General features: G+C 44.9%; 1 protein-coding gene and 1 pseudogene across 1 annotated transcript in view; one reads left to right on the top strand and one right to left on the bottom strand.

The window, feature by feature from the left end:
* Positions 1–17869, bottom strand: part of SH3BGR (SH3 domain binding glutamate rich protein) — a 62064-nt gene that overhangs the window by 7629 nt on the left and 36566 nt on the right. The window contains 3 exon segments of the mRNA NM_001244236.1: positions 1344–1373; positions 12979–13071; positions 13983–14057. Of these exon segments, the coding sequence (NP_001231165.1) occupies positions 1344–1373; positions 12979–13071; positions 13983–14057 (198 nt within the window).
* On the top strand, positions 5445–6196 carry LOC100626086 (annotated as a pseudogene).

Here is a 17869-nt window from a genome sequence, read left to right as displayed (position 1 = left end):
CTCCCCAAAATGGAGACACCACCTCAGCTCTATCAGACACCCTGAAGGCACGTGACGCCCTGGAGAGGCTACGGGAGACGGGCTTCTGAAGGTTCAAAACAACACGAGTGATTCTAATGCACACCAGTGGGTGAGAACCACTGCTCTACTAGAACCTCAAGTTGGGGAGGCAGGTTCAAACTTCTTCTCAAATCAATAACGCTCCCCCTGGGGGGAGGGATACACTAGGAGCTTGGGGTTAACAGATACACACGACTCTATAGGAAGTAGATAACCCAACTAGGACCTAACGTATAGCACAGGGAACGCTACTCAATGTTTCGTAATAACCTCTAAGAGAAGAGAATCTGCAAAAGATTATATATGTGTACGTATATATGTACAACTGAGTCACTTTGATGTACACGTGAAACGAACACAACATGGTTAAATCAACTCCACTTCAATAAACACACACACAAAGAAGGCTCGCCCTGCACAGGTCCCCACTGGAAATCCTGGACCCATATGGCCACCTAATGTTACATATTTAAACTTCATGTTTAAGGTAGACGTATTGGTGCTAAACCTAAAATGAAGACTCGATATTACCTGCTACCTGGACATCTGACAAAATTAGGGAGATTCAAGATGGCCTGACCACTGGTTCCCCTCCCACTCTGCTCCCACCAATTAGGTCTCCCGCCCAAGCAGCCCTCCTTATCAAGGGGACCAGACGCAGGGCTTGCTTATCCCTTAGAATTATTCAAACAAGTCGATCACATCCTCTGTGTCAACCAGGGAACACCCCACCCTCTTGATACTACAAAGCCTGCGTCCCACAGCCCCCGTTGTTCACACTGGCCCCACGTGAACCCTCATGTGGCCCTTCATCCCTTGGGCTTTGAGAATATGTGATCGATGGGCTTCTGTCCATCTCACCTGTCCTGTGGCAGGTGTGGTGTGTCACTTACGCCCCTAACCAGAGAGAGGGGCTCAAACAACACTGCTAAGCACCATGCGAGCTGCACACACTGTGCTGTTCAGGGCGGTGGGAAGGAAGAAGGGAGAAGAAAATCCCACTGAAGGACTTGCCCCCGCCTGGCCTGCGTCTCAGCTGACCCTTCACCCCAGGAGCCTCAGAAAGGGATCCAGAGTCACACCCTTCTTCTCCATCCACCTCCCTTTGATAAATGCATCTTCAACTTATTTCTCCTCTCAGCAGCCAAAGGAGGACTTCTTGGGAGCATGGGGTGCATTCGCTTCCCTAAATCTTGACGGACAAGGAGAAGGCGGCTAAAGCTGCAATTCACCTAAAAGATGCTTTTGTTAAGCACAAGACAACTGCGTAATAGCTCCTGTACCTCTTCTGGGGCTGTCTCTCCCTCTTCTTCCTTAGGTCCATAAAAAAAAGAAAGGAAAGGAAAAATATAAATTCACATAAGTTTTAAGCTGAGTCTAAAAATTAAGCAAACTCTATAGCCAATACTTTGTAAGAACTGTGGATGGAAAGTGACCTTTAAAATGGCACAAAAATTTTAAGTTTTTAAATAAAAATTTTTAATGTAAAAAAAACCACAAATTGACTTAACTATAATAAAATGTATGTTTATCAAAGTGAAAGACATCAATTTATTGAAAAAATATTTAGATATCAAAAATATGATAACTGAGCAATGCCTGCTTATTTCATGCATTACATTTCAAGGCCTGGAATATTATGAAATTAAAAACGTATTTTCATCATTCCTATTTTTGAGAAAATATAACTAATTAGTAATGTTGCTTAGTTATATGTCTAATTCTGCCTCTATATCCAAAGCATATTTTATTTATTTATTTATTTATTTTTGTCTTTTTGCCATTTCTTGGGCTGCTCCCGCGGCATGTGGAGATTCCCAGGCTAGGGGTCGAATCGGAGCTGTAGCCGCTGGCCTACGCCAGAGCCACAGCAACGAGGGATCCGAGCCGCGTTTGCATCCTACACCACAGCTCAAGGCAACGCCGGATCATTAACCCACTGAGCAAGGGCAGGGACCGAACCCGCAACCTCATGGTTCCCAGTCAGATTCATTAACCACTGCGCCACCAAGGGAACTCCCGATAACACTTCTGAACCATGCAGGGGTATTTTTTGTTTTGTTTTGTTTTGTTTTTTTGTCTTTTTAGGGCCACACCTGTGGCTATGGAGGTTCCCAGGCTAGGGGATGAATCAGAGCTACAGCTGCCAGCCTGCACCACAACCATAGCAACACCAGAGCTGAGCCATGTCTGTGACCTACACCACAGTTCATGGCAACACTGAATCCTTAAACCACCAAGTGAGGCCAGGGATTGAACCTGCATCCTCTTGGATACTAGTCAGATTCGTTTCCACCAAGCCATGACGGGAACTCCCATGTAGTGACTTATACATTGATTTCTGGTTGAAGAAACTTTAAGGTAAGAAAGGCTATCCCAGGCTCAAACAGGTCCCCACTCTGCCAACCCACTAGAATTCCTATTTCCTCTGATCAAAGGAGTGGAATCAGGCGGCATCTCCTAAAATTGCAAAGAAATAAGAACCTTCCCACCCCTTCCCCAAATGGCCCTGATAAGCCTTCTTGAGATCAAAATATTACAAATGCTTTAATTCAGTGGAAAGATGCAGTTCTCAAGAGTGGTTTCCCTCATGTACTGTTGGTGGGAATGTAAGCTGGTACAACCACTATGGAGAACAGTATGGAGGTATCTTAAAAATCTATACATAGAACTACCAAATGACCCAACAATCCCACTCTTGGGCATATATCCGGACAAAACTCTACTTAAAAAAGACACATGCACCCGCATGTTCATTGCAGCACTATTTACAATAGCCAAGACATGGAAACAACAACCCAAATGTCCATCGACAGACGATTGGATTAGGAAGATGTGGTATATATACACAATGGAATACCACTCAGCCATAAAAAAGAATGACATAATGCCATTTGCAGCAATATGGATGGAACTAGAGACTCTCATACTGAGTGAAGTCAGAAAGAGAAAGACAAATACCATATGATATCACTTATAACTGGAATCTAATAAACAGCACAAATGAGCCTTTCCACAGAAAAGAAAATCATGGACTTGGAGACCAGACTTGTGGCTGCCCGTGGCGAGAGGGAGGGAGTAGGAGGGATTGGGAGCTTGGGGTTAATGGATGCAAACTATTGCTCTTGGAATGGATTTACAATGAGATCCCGCTGTGTGGCATTGAGAACTATGTCTAGATACTTACATCGCAACACGACAATGGGAGGAAAAAGTATGTATACATGTATGTGTAACTTGGTCCCCATGCTGTACGGTGGAAATAAATAAATAAATAAAATTTAAAAAAAAAAAGAATGGTTCCTAAAAATTCCTAATGGTTTACAAGGCAGGCAGCGAGCTCATGAAATTTTGGACTGGGGAGTAGGAAGCAGTCTTGCATTTGCTTATTCGCTCTTGCCCAGACCCTTCTTTGGACAGAGGAGAACACAGAGTTAAGTCATGTGCCAAAAATCTGAGGACAAGTAAGGAACACAATTGGCACACTCTTGGAGATTCCTGGTTCCTAATTCAATGTCCTAATTCCTACCCCAGCAGGTTGCTTCTCAAGATCGCCAGGGAAGGCAAGTGTGGAGGACCCGCCATGCTGCCGCCTTCCCTGGCTCAGCCTCGTGTTCTTGGCCAGCTCAGAACAATACTCTCAGATTTCCGAGAGGGGCAAAGAAAATACAAAATGTGAAAATCTGATCCAGCAGCCCAGGCTAAGTAGCCCAAGAGGGTTCCCTGCACTGGGCATCTCCAGACTAATTCGGGCAACACACCACGTTTTAATGCTAAAATAAGGTCCAGAAAAAGAGAGTCCTGCCTTGTTGCAAAACTCATGTGTTGGTTTCTTAGCAACGTGTTGATGCACCTCTTTAATGTTGCTTAAATCTGCCCACACCCTGTCCCTCCATGGCCATGTCCATTTTTCATGAAAAAATATGCACAATGTGAGAGTTGTGTTACATTTTATTTGGGACAACATGAGGACTATAGCCCGGGAGGCAGCATTTCAGAGAGCTCTGAAAAACTGCTCCAAAGAGGTGGGGGGGGGTCTGTTTATACGCAGTTTGGGTGAAGGGGGAGGTCCATGCAGACATGTACACATTTTTACACACATTTGGTTTGCTGCTAGTCTCATGAAGGTCACTGCTGGTCACGAGGAGCAGATGTCACCATGAAGGATGTTACAGCTTTTCTAGATACGAGGAGATGCAAGAATTTGCATCTCACAAAATCTTCTCCTGAAAACACCCAACTATCTGAAGACCTGTTCTGCCAGTTTTCCCGGAGCACAGGGGGCCTCACTCCTGGGCTTCACCCCGAGCTCTTGCAGGTGGTGTTGAGGGTCTGCAGGTCATGATTCAATCCCTGTGGAGGCAGACGGCAGGTGCCCGGCTCCAGTTGGCAGCCATGGTTGCCATCCTCTCTGACAAGGGTTATGTCACCTCTAGTCTTCCTTATCCCAACCTGCTCTCCACACTGCAGCCAGAGATCATTCTGAAAGACGACCCACCTTACCACCCTGCCCTCATGTTTAAAACTTTTCGTCTTTTCAAGATGAATCCATAATCCTTAGAATGGCCAAAAGGCTGTCATAATCTGGCCCCTCTCTCCTCTCTGGCCTCACCTCCTGTATTTCAGCCAACGGTCACGGGCAACTTTCTTACATTCCCATCGTGGCTCAGCAGAAACACATCTGACTAGTATGCATGAGGACACAGGTTCAATCCCTGGTCTCACTCAGTGAGTTAAGGATCTGTTATTGCTGTGGCTGTGGTATAGGCTGGCAGGCGCAGCCCCATTGGAAAAAAAAAAAAAAAAGGTATTTTCAAGACAGACTTTCCTGACCCCTAAGGCTGAGTTAGGGAACCCCTTATTTGCTCCCATAATCATCACTTATTTGTCTGTCTCCCTGACTAGCTCATGTACTCCTTGGGGCACAACCTGTGTCTTCATTCATTTTCGGACTTCCAGGACCCAGCCACTGTCTGCAACCAAAGTATAAGCTCAATACATGTGTTACGTGATTGGCTAAATAGACGAATAAAGATTTTCATTAACTCTTTAGATCGCAAAGAACATTAATTTTTTTCTTAGCCACATGAGATCAAAGAAGAATTCATAATATGCAACACAGAATTATCAACTATAAAGGGTTTTACATTTTCCTAAGTCCAATTATTTTTATTAATTATACTCAGCTGAAACAAGTGAATTAATAAGAAACGCACTACCACCTCACACTGGGCAGAATGCCCATCACTAAAAAGCTGCAAATAACAAATGCTGGAGAAGGTGTGGAGAAAGGGAAACCCTCCTACACTGCTGGTGGGAATGCGAATCAGTGCAGCCACTATGGTAGACATACGGAGGTTCCTTAAAAAACTAAATATAGGACTACCATATCACCCAGAAATCCCACACCTGGGCACCTACCCAGAGAAAACCATAACTCGACAAGATACATACACACATGTGTTCATAGCAGCACTATTCACCACAGGCAAGACATGGACACCAAGCAAATGTCCATCCACAGAGGAGTGGCTAGAGAAGATGTGGTACAGCTCTCCCTTCTGCAGCCAGCACTGAAGCCCCAGCAGCCAAAATGAAGTTTAATCCCTTTGTGACTTCAGACCGAAGCATGAACAGCAAAAGGCATTTCAATGCACCTTCCCACATTCACAGGAAGGTGCATTGAAATGCCCTCTTTCCAAAGAGCTGAGACAGACGTGCAGTGTTTGATCCAGGTCCGTCTGAAAGGGTGATGGAGTAGAGGCTGTATGAGGCAACCTCAAAAGGGAGCAGACTGGCAAAGGAGTCCAGGTTTACAGGAAGAAATATGTCATCTACACTGAACGAGTGCAGTGGGATGAGGCTAATGGCATGACGACCCAGGTGGGCATTCACCCCAGCGAGGTGGTTATCATGACACTAAAACCAGACAGAGACCACAAGAAGATCCTCAAACGTAAAGCCAAATCTCGCCAAGCAGGAAAGGAAAAGGGCGATGATAAGGAAGAAACGATTGAGAAGATGCAGGAATAAAACAATCTCATATGAAACATTCATTAAAAACTTAAAATGAAAAAAAAAAGATGTGGTACATATATACAATGGAATACTACTCAGCCATAAAAAAGAATGAAAGAATGCCATTTGCAGCAACATGGATGGACCTAGAGATGCTCCTACTAAGTGAAGTCAGTGAAACAGAGAAAAACAAATACCATATGGTATCACTTATATGTGGAATCTAAAATATGACACAAATGAGCTTCTCCAGGAAACAGAAACAGATTCACAGACATAGAGAACAGACTTGTGTGGCTGCCAACAGGGAGGGGGTTGGGGAAGGGATGGACTGGGGAGTTGGGCTTAGCAGATAGAGAATGGATAAACAACAAGGTCCTATTGTATAGCACAGGGAACTAGACTCAACATCCTGTAATAAACCATCCTGGAAAAGAAAAAGAAATATATATAGATATAGATATGAATCACTTTGCTGTATAGCAGAAATTAACACATTATAAATCAGTGATACTTCAATAAAATAAATTTTCAAAAAAAAATTTAAAAGAAACTCACTATTAAAAATGGGGTTATCCTCAGAACTGGGGTGGAGGGCTGAGGGTCTCAGAGGAACAAGGGCTAGTCTCAACTTTTACAGGTTAGCGAGCAGCAGTTACTGAGGAACCTAGGACTTTTATCAATATTTGAATTGGTCTTAATTTCTTGAAAGAGACAGTAAATAGAGAAAGCAATTGCTCAGAGAATTTCTAGAACTATTTAGCCTCAAAAGGTCAAGTAAGCTTTGGAGAACCTTGGCTCTGACTCTCACTGGCTCTACCAGAATGGAAGCTCCTTGGGAGCTGGACGTTGTCATTTTCATCACCCCATCCCCAGTCCCTAGACTGCCCAGCACAGGGCAGCCCTCAGTCTGTCACTAAAATGCTGAATGAAGGCATTTCTCTATGTTACTCCTGCCTCAAATCTTTCTTAGGAGGAGTGGGGATATATGGATTAAATAAAAATGTGAACATCCACCCTTAGCTCACAGAATTAATTATAAGCATCAGAATTAGGCAGATCCTTAAAAGTCATCTAGACACAATGCTTGGATTGATTTTTAAGGTTGGCAAATAATTACATTTGGCAAAAGTTATTTTTAAGACAATTATCATCCCATGGTCAACTAAGCCAAGCTTTGGTACAATTTCAGGACAGGACATGAACCATTCACCTGATGGAACTACAACTTAAAATCATTTTATCTTGTTCTAAAAAAAGCCAGTCAGAGGGAGCCTCCAGAGTGGAAAGTCTTAGAACCTCACCAGCAGCTATTTCTGTGGAGAACTTGGCCAGGGAGGCAGGCGGCTGAGGTGGCACATGGCCAGGACTAAGGACAGGTGTCGGCCGTGGTGAGTGTCAGGCAGTGGCTGGTGTGGAGGGAAGCAGGAGCCAGCCCAGAGGGATCTCAGGAGAACAGCTGGCCTCGGCGGGGCTGGAGATCGGGGGCAAGGGCTGGGTTCTCATGTCCGCGGCAGTACCGGGAGGCAGCTTTAGACTCACAGGCTTGTCAAGGACCTAAACCAACGTTGGCCTCTTGATTGAGCAGCTACCCTCCCGATTTTGGAGGAAGCAGAGTGGGGCGATTTATACACCATCATCACACAGTCAGACCATCCAGGGTCTTGTGGGGGGGACCACCGAGCTGGCAAAGAAACTTACAATACTTTGACCTGGATGAAAACCCAACACCAAGATGAACCATCCGCATCTTTTATGTCTCCAGGTTTCATGAAGTTGTTTTGTTTTGCTTGCAGCACATGGAAGTTCCCAGACTAGGGGTTGAATCAGAGCTGCAGCTGCCAGCCTACACCACAGCTCCCATCAACACCAGATCCTTAATCCACTGAGCAAGGCCAGGAATGGAACCCGCATCCTCATGGATGGTAGTCGGGCTCTTAACCTGCTGAGCCATAGCGGGAACTCCCGTTTCTTGAAGCTCTCGTGCTGTCCCCAGTCTGCAGTCCCTTTCTCAGAGGGTGCCTAGAAGCTGACGTGACCTTCTGCCTTCCTGCTTTACACCTCTGGTACCATTTACAAGTTCCCCTCACTACCAACCCCCCCCAGGGGGGGGCATAAGAGAAGGGGACATGAAGTCCCCTCTCTAGGGGGGTCTGAAGCTACAGGTATGATCTTCTTAGGCAGGAATGAACGGACTTTTCAGTGTTCACCATCTTGCCTCCCAAATGCTGCCCCAACCTGTCAACAGGTAGGTAATTGACATCTCAGTGCCTTGTACTGAAGACCGCGAGGTTTGGCTTGGTGGTCACGGGGAGTCCACGTCATTAGTGGGCATGATGGTTTCTGTCCTTACTTCTGATTTTTTTAAAGTAACGTGATATTCTTGAATATTTGCCCCATTGAAATGGCATCCTCTGAGAATCTACAAGTGTTTACTGAGAGACCGTGTGCAATAGCTGAGATCAGATGAACACGACTCAGACACACTTAGTGGGTTTATCGCTCGGTTTAATACCACTACCACTGGAGGGAGCCGTTCCCACTGCACACTTGAAAATGGTTCTCAACACGGCTAAGAATGGTTTTTAACACACAAATAAAAGGCTTGAAAAAAATATAACCACTAGAAAAAACAGTATGGCAGTTCCTCAAAAAACAAAAAATAGAACTACCGTACGAGCGAGGAATCCCACTCTTGGGCATATATCCAGAGAAAAACATAATTCGAAAAGGTACATGCACCCGTATGTTCACTGCAGCACTATTTACAATAGCCAAGACATGGAAGCAACCTAAATGTCCATCAACTGAGGAATGGTTAGAGAAGATTTGGTATGTATATACAAGGGAATATTACTCAGCCATAAAAAAGAACGAAATAATGCCATTTGCGGCAACATGGATGGACCTAGAAATCATCATGCTGAATGAAGTTAGACAGTAAAGACAAACATCATATAATATCACTCATATGTGGAGTCTAAAGAAAGGATACAAATGAACCTATCTGCAGAACAGAAACAGGAGTTCCCGTCGTGGCGCAGTGGTTAACGAATCCGACTAGGAACCATGGGGTTGCAGGTTCGATCCCTGGCCTTGCTCAGTGGGTTGATGATTCGGCGTTGCCGTGAGCTGTGGTGTAGGTTGCAGACGCAGCTCGGATCCCGCGTTGCTGTGGCTCTGGCGTAGGCCGGGGGCTACAGCTCCGATTCGACCCCTAGCCTGGGAACCTCCATATGCCGCGAGAGTGGCCTAAGAAATGGCAAAGAGACAAAAAAAAAAAAGAACAGAAACAGAGTCACAGATGTTGGAAACAAACTTGTGGTTATCAAAGGGGACAGGTTTGGGGGAGGGACGGACTGGGGGTTTAGGACTGGCATATGCACACTATTGTATGCTGAGTGGACGGTCCACGGGGACTGGCTGTACAGCACAGGGAACTCCACCCAGTACTCTGTGATCATCTATATGGGGAAAGAATCTGAGAAGGAAGGGGTGTATATACATGTATAACTGAATCACTTTGTTGTACAGCAGAAATTATCACAATCTTGCAAATCAACTCATCTTCAATAAAATTTTTCTTAAAAAATGGCCAACCCTGAACAAGGTGTGTAAGTCTACTTAACAGAGATGCCCCAATGGCATGTTCCTGATTCCCATCTCCTACTATAACCATCTGGGATGTCACCACTGGGGGAAGCCAGGGGGAGGGGCCACAGGACTCGTACTATGTCCTGGTGGGTCTGCAATTATTTCAGAACGAAAGGTTAAAACACATTTGCAGCCCTGGGCATGGCTAGCGTGGCTGTACACGTGGACAGAACTCTCATTTTCTTACCCCGCTTCCCAAGTCAGAGGGAGAGAACAGGCTGGCTGACCCTCCGACACTTCAAAGAGAGAGCCACATACTTGTCCTGGTTCCCTGCCCCTAGGGAAGAAGTTACAGGCCTTGCTTTTCAAAACCCTGGGCTGGGAGAGGTGATGAAACTAGATGATCCCTGGAAAAAAGAGCTTGGAGCTTAGGGCTTGGAGCCAAGGAAGTGGAAGCAGCCAGACTGAAGGGGGATGGGAGCAGGAGGTGGGTGTTCCAGGGGCACCTGCGTGTCAAAAGTCAAAATCCATCTTTACGCAGAATAAATATTATGAAGGAATTGATTGTTAATGTTAATACCATCTTTGTCCAAAATAAAAATGTCTCCTAGTTCGTCATTTCGTCATGACAGCCCAGGCAAAAACAACAAAATGATGGGGTTTTTTACTCCTTTGAGGAGTCGCGCGATTAGAATTTACTTTGCAGAAGGGCTCACAATTTTTAAAAAGATGAACAGAGAATCCCCGGGGTGGATGGCTTATCCCTTCACTAATAACCAGCCCCGCAGCTAAGAAGCGGAGGCCACCTCTGCGCTTGCTGTGAAATGGGGCAGGTCTGGCTCTACAATTGCAACCCTCCTCTTGGTCTCGTGGGAGAAACACTGCAATGTTTTTCCCTTGGTCTCTCTGTCTGAAAACAACCAAACTGAATTATAAACCAATAATGCTGTCCAAATGCATTAAGCAATTCATGCCAAGTCCAAATTATAAAATGTTTTTAAAGATTTTGGTTTGTTTGTTTTTACTTTTGAGAGCCACACCACGGCATATGGAAGTTTCCTGGCTAGGGGTCAAATCAAAGTGGTAGCTGCCAGCCTCCACCACAGCCACAGCAACACAGGATCCGAGCCACATCTGCGACCTACACCACAGCTCACGGCAACATCGGCGACCCACTGAACAAGGCCGGGGATGGAACCTGCATCCTCATGGATACTAGTTGGGTCAGTTACCTCTGAGCCACACCGGGAACTCCCGATTTTGTATTTTTATTAAAGTACAGTTAATTTATAATGTTGTGTCGATTTTTTTTTTTTTGGATAGGCGAGAAATAGATTTATTAAGATAGGATGCTGTGAGAGATGCAAGCGGGCAGGCAAGGAGGCTCTGTCTGTTGTGTCAATTTCTACTGTTCAGCAAAGTGACCCCATCATACATATACACACATTCTTTTCCTGATACTATCGTCCATCGTGGTCTATCCTGGGAGACTGGATTAGTTCCTAGGTTGCACAGCAGGACCTCCCAGCTTATCCATTCTCAATGTGATAGTTTGTACCTACTAACCCCAAACTCCCCCGTCCATCCCGCTCCCTCCCCCACCCCCTTGGCAACCACAAGTCTATTCTCTGTGTCTGTGAGTCTGTTTCCATTTTGTAGATAGGTTCTTATAAACTGCAAGATAATTAAACTGTCACCCTATCTCATTTGAAATTTATTATTTCTGAATTATACAGGCTGCCACGAGACCCCACCTAACCTCTAGGTCGAGATGAAAATTGTCACCTTTCTGGGAGTTCCTGTCGTGGCCCAGTGGTAACAAATCCGACCAATATCCATGAGGACAAGGGTTCGATCCCTGGCCTCACTCAGTGGGTTGAGGCTCTGGCTTTGCCGTGAGCTGTGGTGTAGGTTGCAGGTGCGGCTCGGATCCAGGGTTGCTGTGGCTGTGCTGTAGACCGGCAGCTACAGCTCTGATCCAACCCTTAGCCTGGGAATCTCCATATGCTGTAACTGCAAGCCCTAAAAACACACACAAAAGAAAAAAGATGTCACCTTTCTTCAAAACAGAAATGCCCATGAGTCTTTAAAGGATGGACCTTTTGAAAGAGCAGAGTTCCAAGTTGAGGGAATTTGCTGTCTTGGTTCCTCCTCCCAAATTTAAATTAGTCACAATAAAGACAAGCTGATGCCCCTGCTCTCCCCCACTTTCCATGGCATGGTTGTGGGTCTAGGCCCCTTGCCCAGCCACATTCCATCTGCTGGAAACAAGGGTCCCATGTACCCCAAAAGCTGTCTGCACTTCTCCTGGAATCAACAGAGAGGTACAGATGCAAACCATCCGGGTTTGGTGGACAATTTTCACTACAAATGGCCCACACTGCAGTTCTCCCAAGGAGAGGCTCGGCTCGATGCCCTCAACCCCACTTGTTCCGGCTCCCTCTGAGCCAGAGTCTCCCCCTGCCCAGCTTCCAGCCACATTTTCAGAATCCCTTGAGTAAGCAGCCCATCTGATGCCTATTGCCTTTACTGCTAGAACCAGTCTCCCCTCAGCCCTTTACCCTGCGGCCTCTGCTCTGGAACCATTTAGAATTGGATCACAGGGAGTTCCCGCTGCAGCTCAGGAGGTTAAGAACCCAACTCGTATCCACGAGGATGTGGGTTCAATTCCCGGCCCCGCTCAGTGGATTAAGGATCTGGTGTTGCCTTGAGATGAGGTGTAGGTTACAGACAGGGCTCCAATCCCATGTTGCTGTGACTGTGGTGTAGGCTGGCAGCTACAGCTCCGATTCAAACCCTAGCCTGGGAACCTCCATAAGCCAAAGCGGGTGCAACAACAACAACAAAAAAGAATCAGATCACAGGGCTCGCATCAGCCATGACCTGCAATTGCCCTGATTGGATTTGGAGAGGTGTCTGCTTCCCTCTCCCGGCCCCTCTTATCCTCGGCACCTTCCCACCAATCCCACTAGTGCACGGATGCTGGGGGTCCGTCACTGCTCATGACCAGGCATAATGTCCCTTGTTTGAGAAAGACCATGAACCCAACCTAACCCTGACAACACCAGGACACATCGCTAACAGCATCTGTAGGTTCAGGGTCCTTCCTCCCGCCTCCTGAGTCCTCCACCCACCTCAGTGCAACAGTTAACACAGTACGTGAAGTTCCCTGCCACCTCCAGGCTAAAAGCCCAGCTCCCTGTCCTGCGCCCAGAAAGATTCCTGGCACCCGACAGGAGCTTCATAAACGCTTGTTAAACAGAACCGAGTCCAGTGAAACGAGGGCAGAAAAAAGCAAACACTCACATGCTTCTCTTGGGATCCGCCGAGGTCGCCCGCCTCTTCACTCTCCTCCTTCTGAGCCTCCTGTTCTCCACCGTCTCCAGGCTTCTCTGCTCCCTGGTCAGGCAGGAAACCCGCAATGTCACTCACCTCGGATGAGCTTCCAGGGAAACAGAGACCTCACCTCCTGTGCTTTCCTCATTTAGATACCGTATATAAACGAGCAAACGCAGACCCGCAGAGTGTAATATCTGAGCCCTGGGCGTGCTGATCTGCTGTGTCAGTGCAAGTCAGCCAACCAACCCACGGGCATAAAGGCCCGAATAAGGAGTTAGTTCACCCATTTGAGGATTGTAAAGAGAATTCCAAAGGATTCCATGGGGAGAGAGGCTTTATGATTTTAGAGATTAAAAAAGACGGATGATAGGTAGAGATATAGAGACATAGGCAGATAGAGAGGAGATAGATAATTGATAGATAAATAGATAATTGATAGATGGATAAAGTAGATCGATGACAGACAGATAATTGATAGATAATAGATAAATAGACAATTGAGAGATTGATAAAGTAGATCGATGACAGACAGATAATTGATAGATAAGGTAGATGGATGAATGGATGGATGGATGGATGGGTAGATAGTTAGATATGGCAGATAGATAATAGATAGACAGATAGATAGATAGATAGATAGACAGACAGACAGACAACTGATAGATAAAGTAGATGGATGGATGGATGGATGGATGGATGGATGGATGGATGGATGGACAGATGACAGAGTAGACAGATAACTGATTGACAGGATAGATAGATGACAGAGTAGATAGATAATTGATTAATGGGATGGATAGATAGATAGATAGATAGATAGATAGATAGATAGATAGATAGATGGATGGATAGATGGATAGATGGATGGACAGACGATAGATGAGGTCAACAGACAGACAAAGAGATGGAAAGATTAGAACCCAGACATTAAACAGATTTCTGGGAAGATGGTTCAAGACACCAGCTCTTACCTCAGTGGTGCTCTGCGCCTCTCCAGCCACGTCACCATTGGGAAGGGATGAAGCTTCCTCGGGCGATTTTGTCACCTGCATCATATAAATTGAGAATGTTTCAGCATTTTCCTAAGGATAAAGGCAGGCATTGCAGCACCATTTAACTATCCAAATTGTGTTTGTCTTCACCGTCATTTAACCTTCACCACAGGAGGGGAGGAGGTAACGTAGGGCGTAGGTCAGGAGGGCCGTCCCTGCCACTCACATCTCAGAGACAAGAGGATAAAGGCAGAAAATATTACATTGCAAGTCAGGACAGAGCTAGGATTTTTTTTTTTTTTTTTTTTTGCTTTTTAGGGCCGGCTGCCAGCCTACATCACAGTCACAGCAATGCAAGTTCCAAACCACATCTGCAACCTACACCATGGCTCACAGCAACACCAGATCTTTAACCCACTGAGCAAGGCTGGGGGTTGAACCCGCAACCTCATGGATACTAGTCGGGTTTATAACCCACTGAGCCACAACAGGAACTCCCTAATTTTTATATTTCATATATGTTATATATACATGAAATATTTAAATTGAATATTTATTTTACAAAGTTTTAACCTTTCTTTTTTAATTTTAAGAATATTTAAAGTTAACAATTTTCCTCTGTATAGAAATTTGGCTATATATTGGGGTTTGGCTATAAAATAATTTCTTTTGCTGATTATTTGATGATTTATAATATTAGTTTTATTTTCACTTGAATATGGAGTTATATGAAATGGTATATATTTATTTCTTAAGTTTTTATAATAGTCCCCTTTCAGGTTCTAATTCTAGACGTGGGATAAAAATGTAGCTGTAAAATCTTCCCTTTTTGAAATTCAAGAAGCTATATTCTCTTTTGTCTTTTTATGGCTGCACCTGTGGCACATGGAGGTTCCCGGGCTGGGGGTTGAATTGGAACTGTAGCCACCGGCCTACACCACAGCCATAGCAACGCCAGATCCAAGGTGCATCTGTGACCTACACCACAGCTCATGGCAATGCTGGATCCTTAACCCACTGAGCGAGGCCAGGGATCAAAACCGAGTCAGATTTGTTTCTGCCGAACCACGACAGGAACTCCTATGAAGGTATCCCTCTTTTTTTTTTTTTTTTTCTTTGCTTTTTAGGGTTGTACCCACAGCATATGGAGGTTTCCAGGTGAGGGCTCGAATCGGAACTACAGCTGCCGACACAGCCACAGCCACAGCCATGGCAGGATCTGAGCCGAGTGTACAAACTGCAACACAGCTCACGGCAACACTGGATCCCCAACACACTGAGTGAGACCAGGGATCAAACCCGCATCCTCGTGGATTCCAGTTCGATTCGTCTCTGCTGCACCATGAAGGGAACTCCCTATGAAGGTATTTTTTTATGACCAAGAACATAGCAGGTTCAGAAGCTGTTTATACGATGAGGACAAGACAGAATCTTCAATTGATGGTATCAGGAAAACTGGGCAGCTACACGCCAAAAAATCAAACTGGACTACTTTCTCACCCCATATATAAAAAACAAATCTAAATTGATTAAAGATTGAAGTGTAAAACCTGAAGCCCTACAACTTCTAGAAGAAAACATAAGCAGGAGGCTCTTTTGACACCAATATTTGCAATATTTTTTGGATGTCTCCTCAGACAAGGGAAACAAAAGCAAGAATAAACAAACTAAGCTCCATCAAACTAAAAAGCTTTTCCACAGTGAAGGAAACTACAAATAAATGAAAAGGGCTGCCTACCGAATGGGAGAAGATATTGCAAACAATACATTTGATGAGAGATTGATAACTGAAACATACAAAGAACTCATAGAATTCAACTTAAAAAAATTTTTTTAATGGGCAGAACACCTGAGGAGACATTTTTCCAAAGAAGATACAAAGACGGCCAAGAGGCACGTGAAAAGATGCTCAGCATCACTTATCATCAGGGAAATGCCAGCCAACATCACGAGATATCACCTCACACCTGTCAGAATGGCTATTATTAAAAAGACGACAAATAACAAGTGTTGGTAGAGTTCCCTTGGTGGCGCAGTGGTTAACGAATCCGACTAGGAACCATGAGGTTGCGGGTTCAATCCCTGGCCTCGCTCAGTGGGTTAAGGATCCGGTGTTGCCGTAAGCTGTGGTGTAGGTTGCAGACGTGGCTTGGATCCAGCATTGCTGTGGCTCTGGCACAGGCCAGCGGCTACAGCTCAGATTCGACCCCTAGCCTGGGAACCTCCATATGCTGCAGGGGCGGCCCTGGAAAAAGACCAAAAATAATAATAATAATAAGTGTTAGAGAGGGTGTAGAAAAAAGGGAATCTCCTGCACTGTTGATGAAAATGTAAACTGGAGTGGCTACTATGGAAAACAGTATGAAGATTCCTCAAAAAATTAAAGATAGAACCACCACTCCATCCATCATTTGCACTCAATGGTATTTATCTGAAGAAAATGAAAACACTAATCTGAAAAAAGACATGCACCCCAACGTTCACTGCCACATTCTTTACAATAGCCGAGACATGGAAGCAGACAATGTGCCAACCAATAGATGAATGGACACAGGTGTGGTGTGTATATTATATCTATGTAATGGTGTGTGTGTGTGTGTGTGTGTGTGTAATGGAATATGACTCAGCCATAAAAAAGAATGGAATCTTGCCATGTGCAACAACATGGATGGACCTAGAGGGTATTATGCTGAGTGAAATAAGTCAAACAGAGAAAGACAGATACCATGTGATACCACTTATACGTGGAATCTAAAAAACAAAGGACAAACATAACCAAACAGAAACAGAGGCATAGATGCAGAGAACAAACGGGAGATCGCCAGAAGGAAGAAGGAAGGAGGGAGGAGAAAAACAGGTAAAGGAGATAAGAGGTGAAAACTATCAGTTACAAAATAAATGAATCACTGTTACAAAATGTACAATATGGGGAATACAGTCGATAATCATGTAGTAGCTCTGAATGAAAACAGACAGTAACTAAACAGCACAGTGATCATTTCAACTGCACAGAAACACTGAATCACGAAGGTGTATGCCAGAGACTAACAGTGTGTTGTTGGTCAGTATGCTCTGAACACAAACAAATGAACTCACAGGAAAAAAATCTGCAGTTACCAGAGGCAGGGGTGGGGAGAGGGGAAGGGGATGACAGCAGACAAAGATACAAATTTCCACTTACAAGATAAATAGGTACGACAGACGTACTGTTCAACATGATAAATAAAATTAACAACACTGTACATTATACATGAAAGTTATTAAGAGGGTAAATCCTAAGAATTCTCACACAAGGAAAAGTTGTTTTCCAAGTCATTAATTTCTTATCTGAGATGATAGATATTTACTAAACTTACTGTGATTCATGTCATGATATATGTAAGTCAAATCATTATGCTGTATGGTTTAAACTCCAGTGCTATATTCAATTAGACCTCAATAAAGCTGGAAAAATTAACTTTTAAATTTTTAAAAATTCAGTTTGCTGGTTACATTTGTTTGTATGGGGAATTCCCATCATGGCCCAGTGGAAACAAATCCGACCAGGAACCATGAGGCTGCAGGTTCGATCTCTGGCCTCGCTCAGCGGGTTAAGGATCTGGCGTTGCTGTGAGCTGTGGTGCAGGTCGCCAGGTCCGACTGGCCCCCTGGCCTGGGAACCTTTATATGCAGCAGATGCGGCCATATCCAAACTTTTAATCACGCATCATTTGGGGCCCAAATTACATTACCCAGACATACCATCCGTGCCTTCTTCACCAGACTTGGACGTGTCCTAAGAGAGACTCCCTCTTTCACTAGCGGAGGCAACCAAGACCCCAACAGAGGGAACTGAACCCTCTTCTGAGCAAAGCCGGCGTCGCTGT

The sequence above is a fragment of the Sus scrofa genome, chromosome 13, assembly GCF_000003025.6.
Source record: "Sus scrofa isolate TJ Tabasco breed Duroc chromosome 13, Sscrofa11.1, whole genome shotgun sequence".
NCBI classification, from domain to species: Eukaryota; Metazoa; Chordata; class Mammalia; order Artiodactyla; family Suidae; genus Sus; species Sus scrofa.
This window is presented reverse-complemented; position numbering and strand designations above follow the sequence as displayed.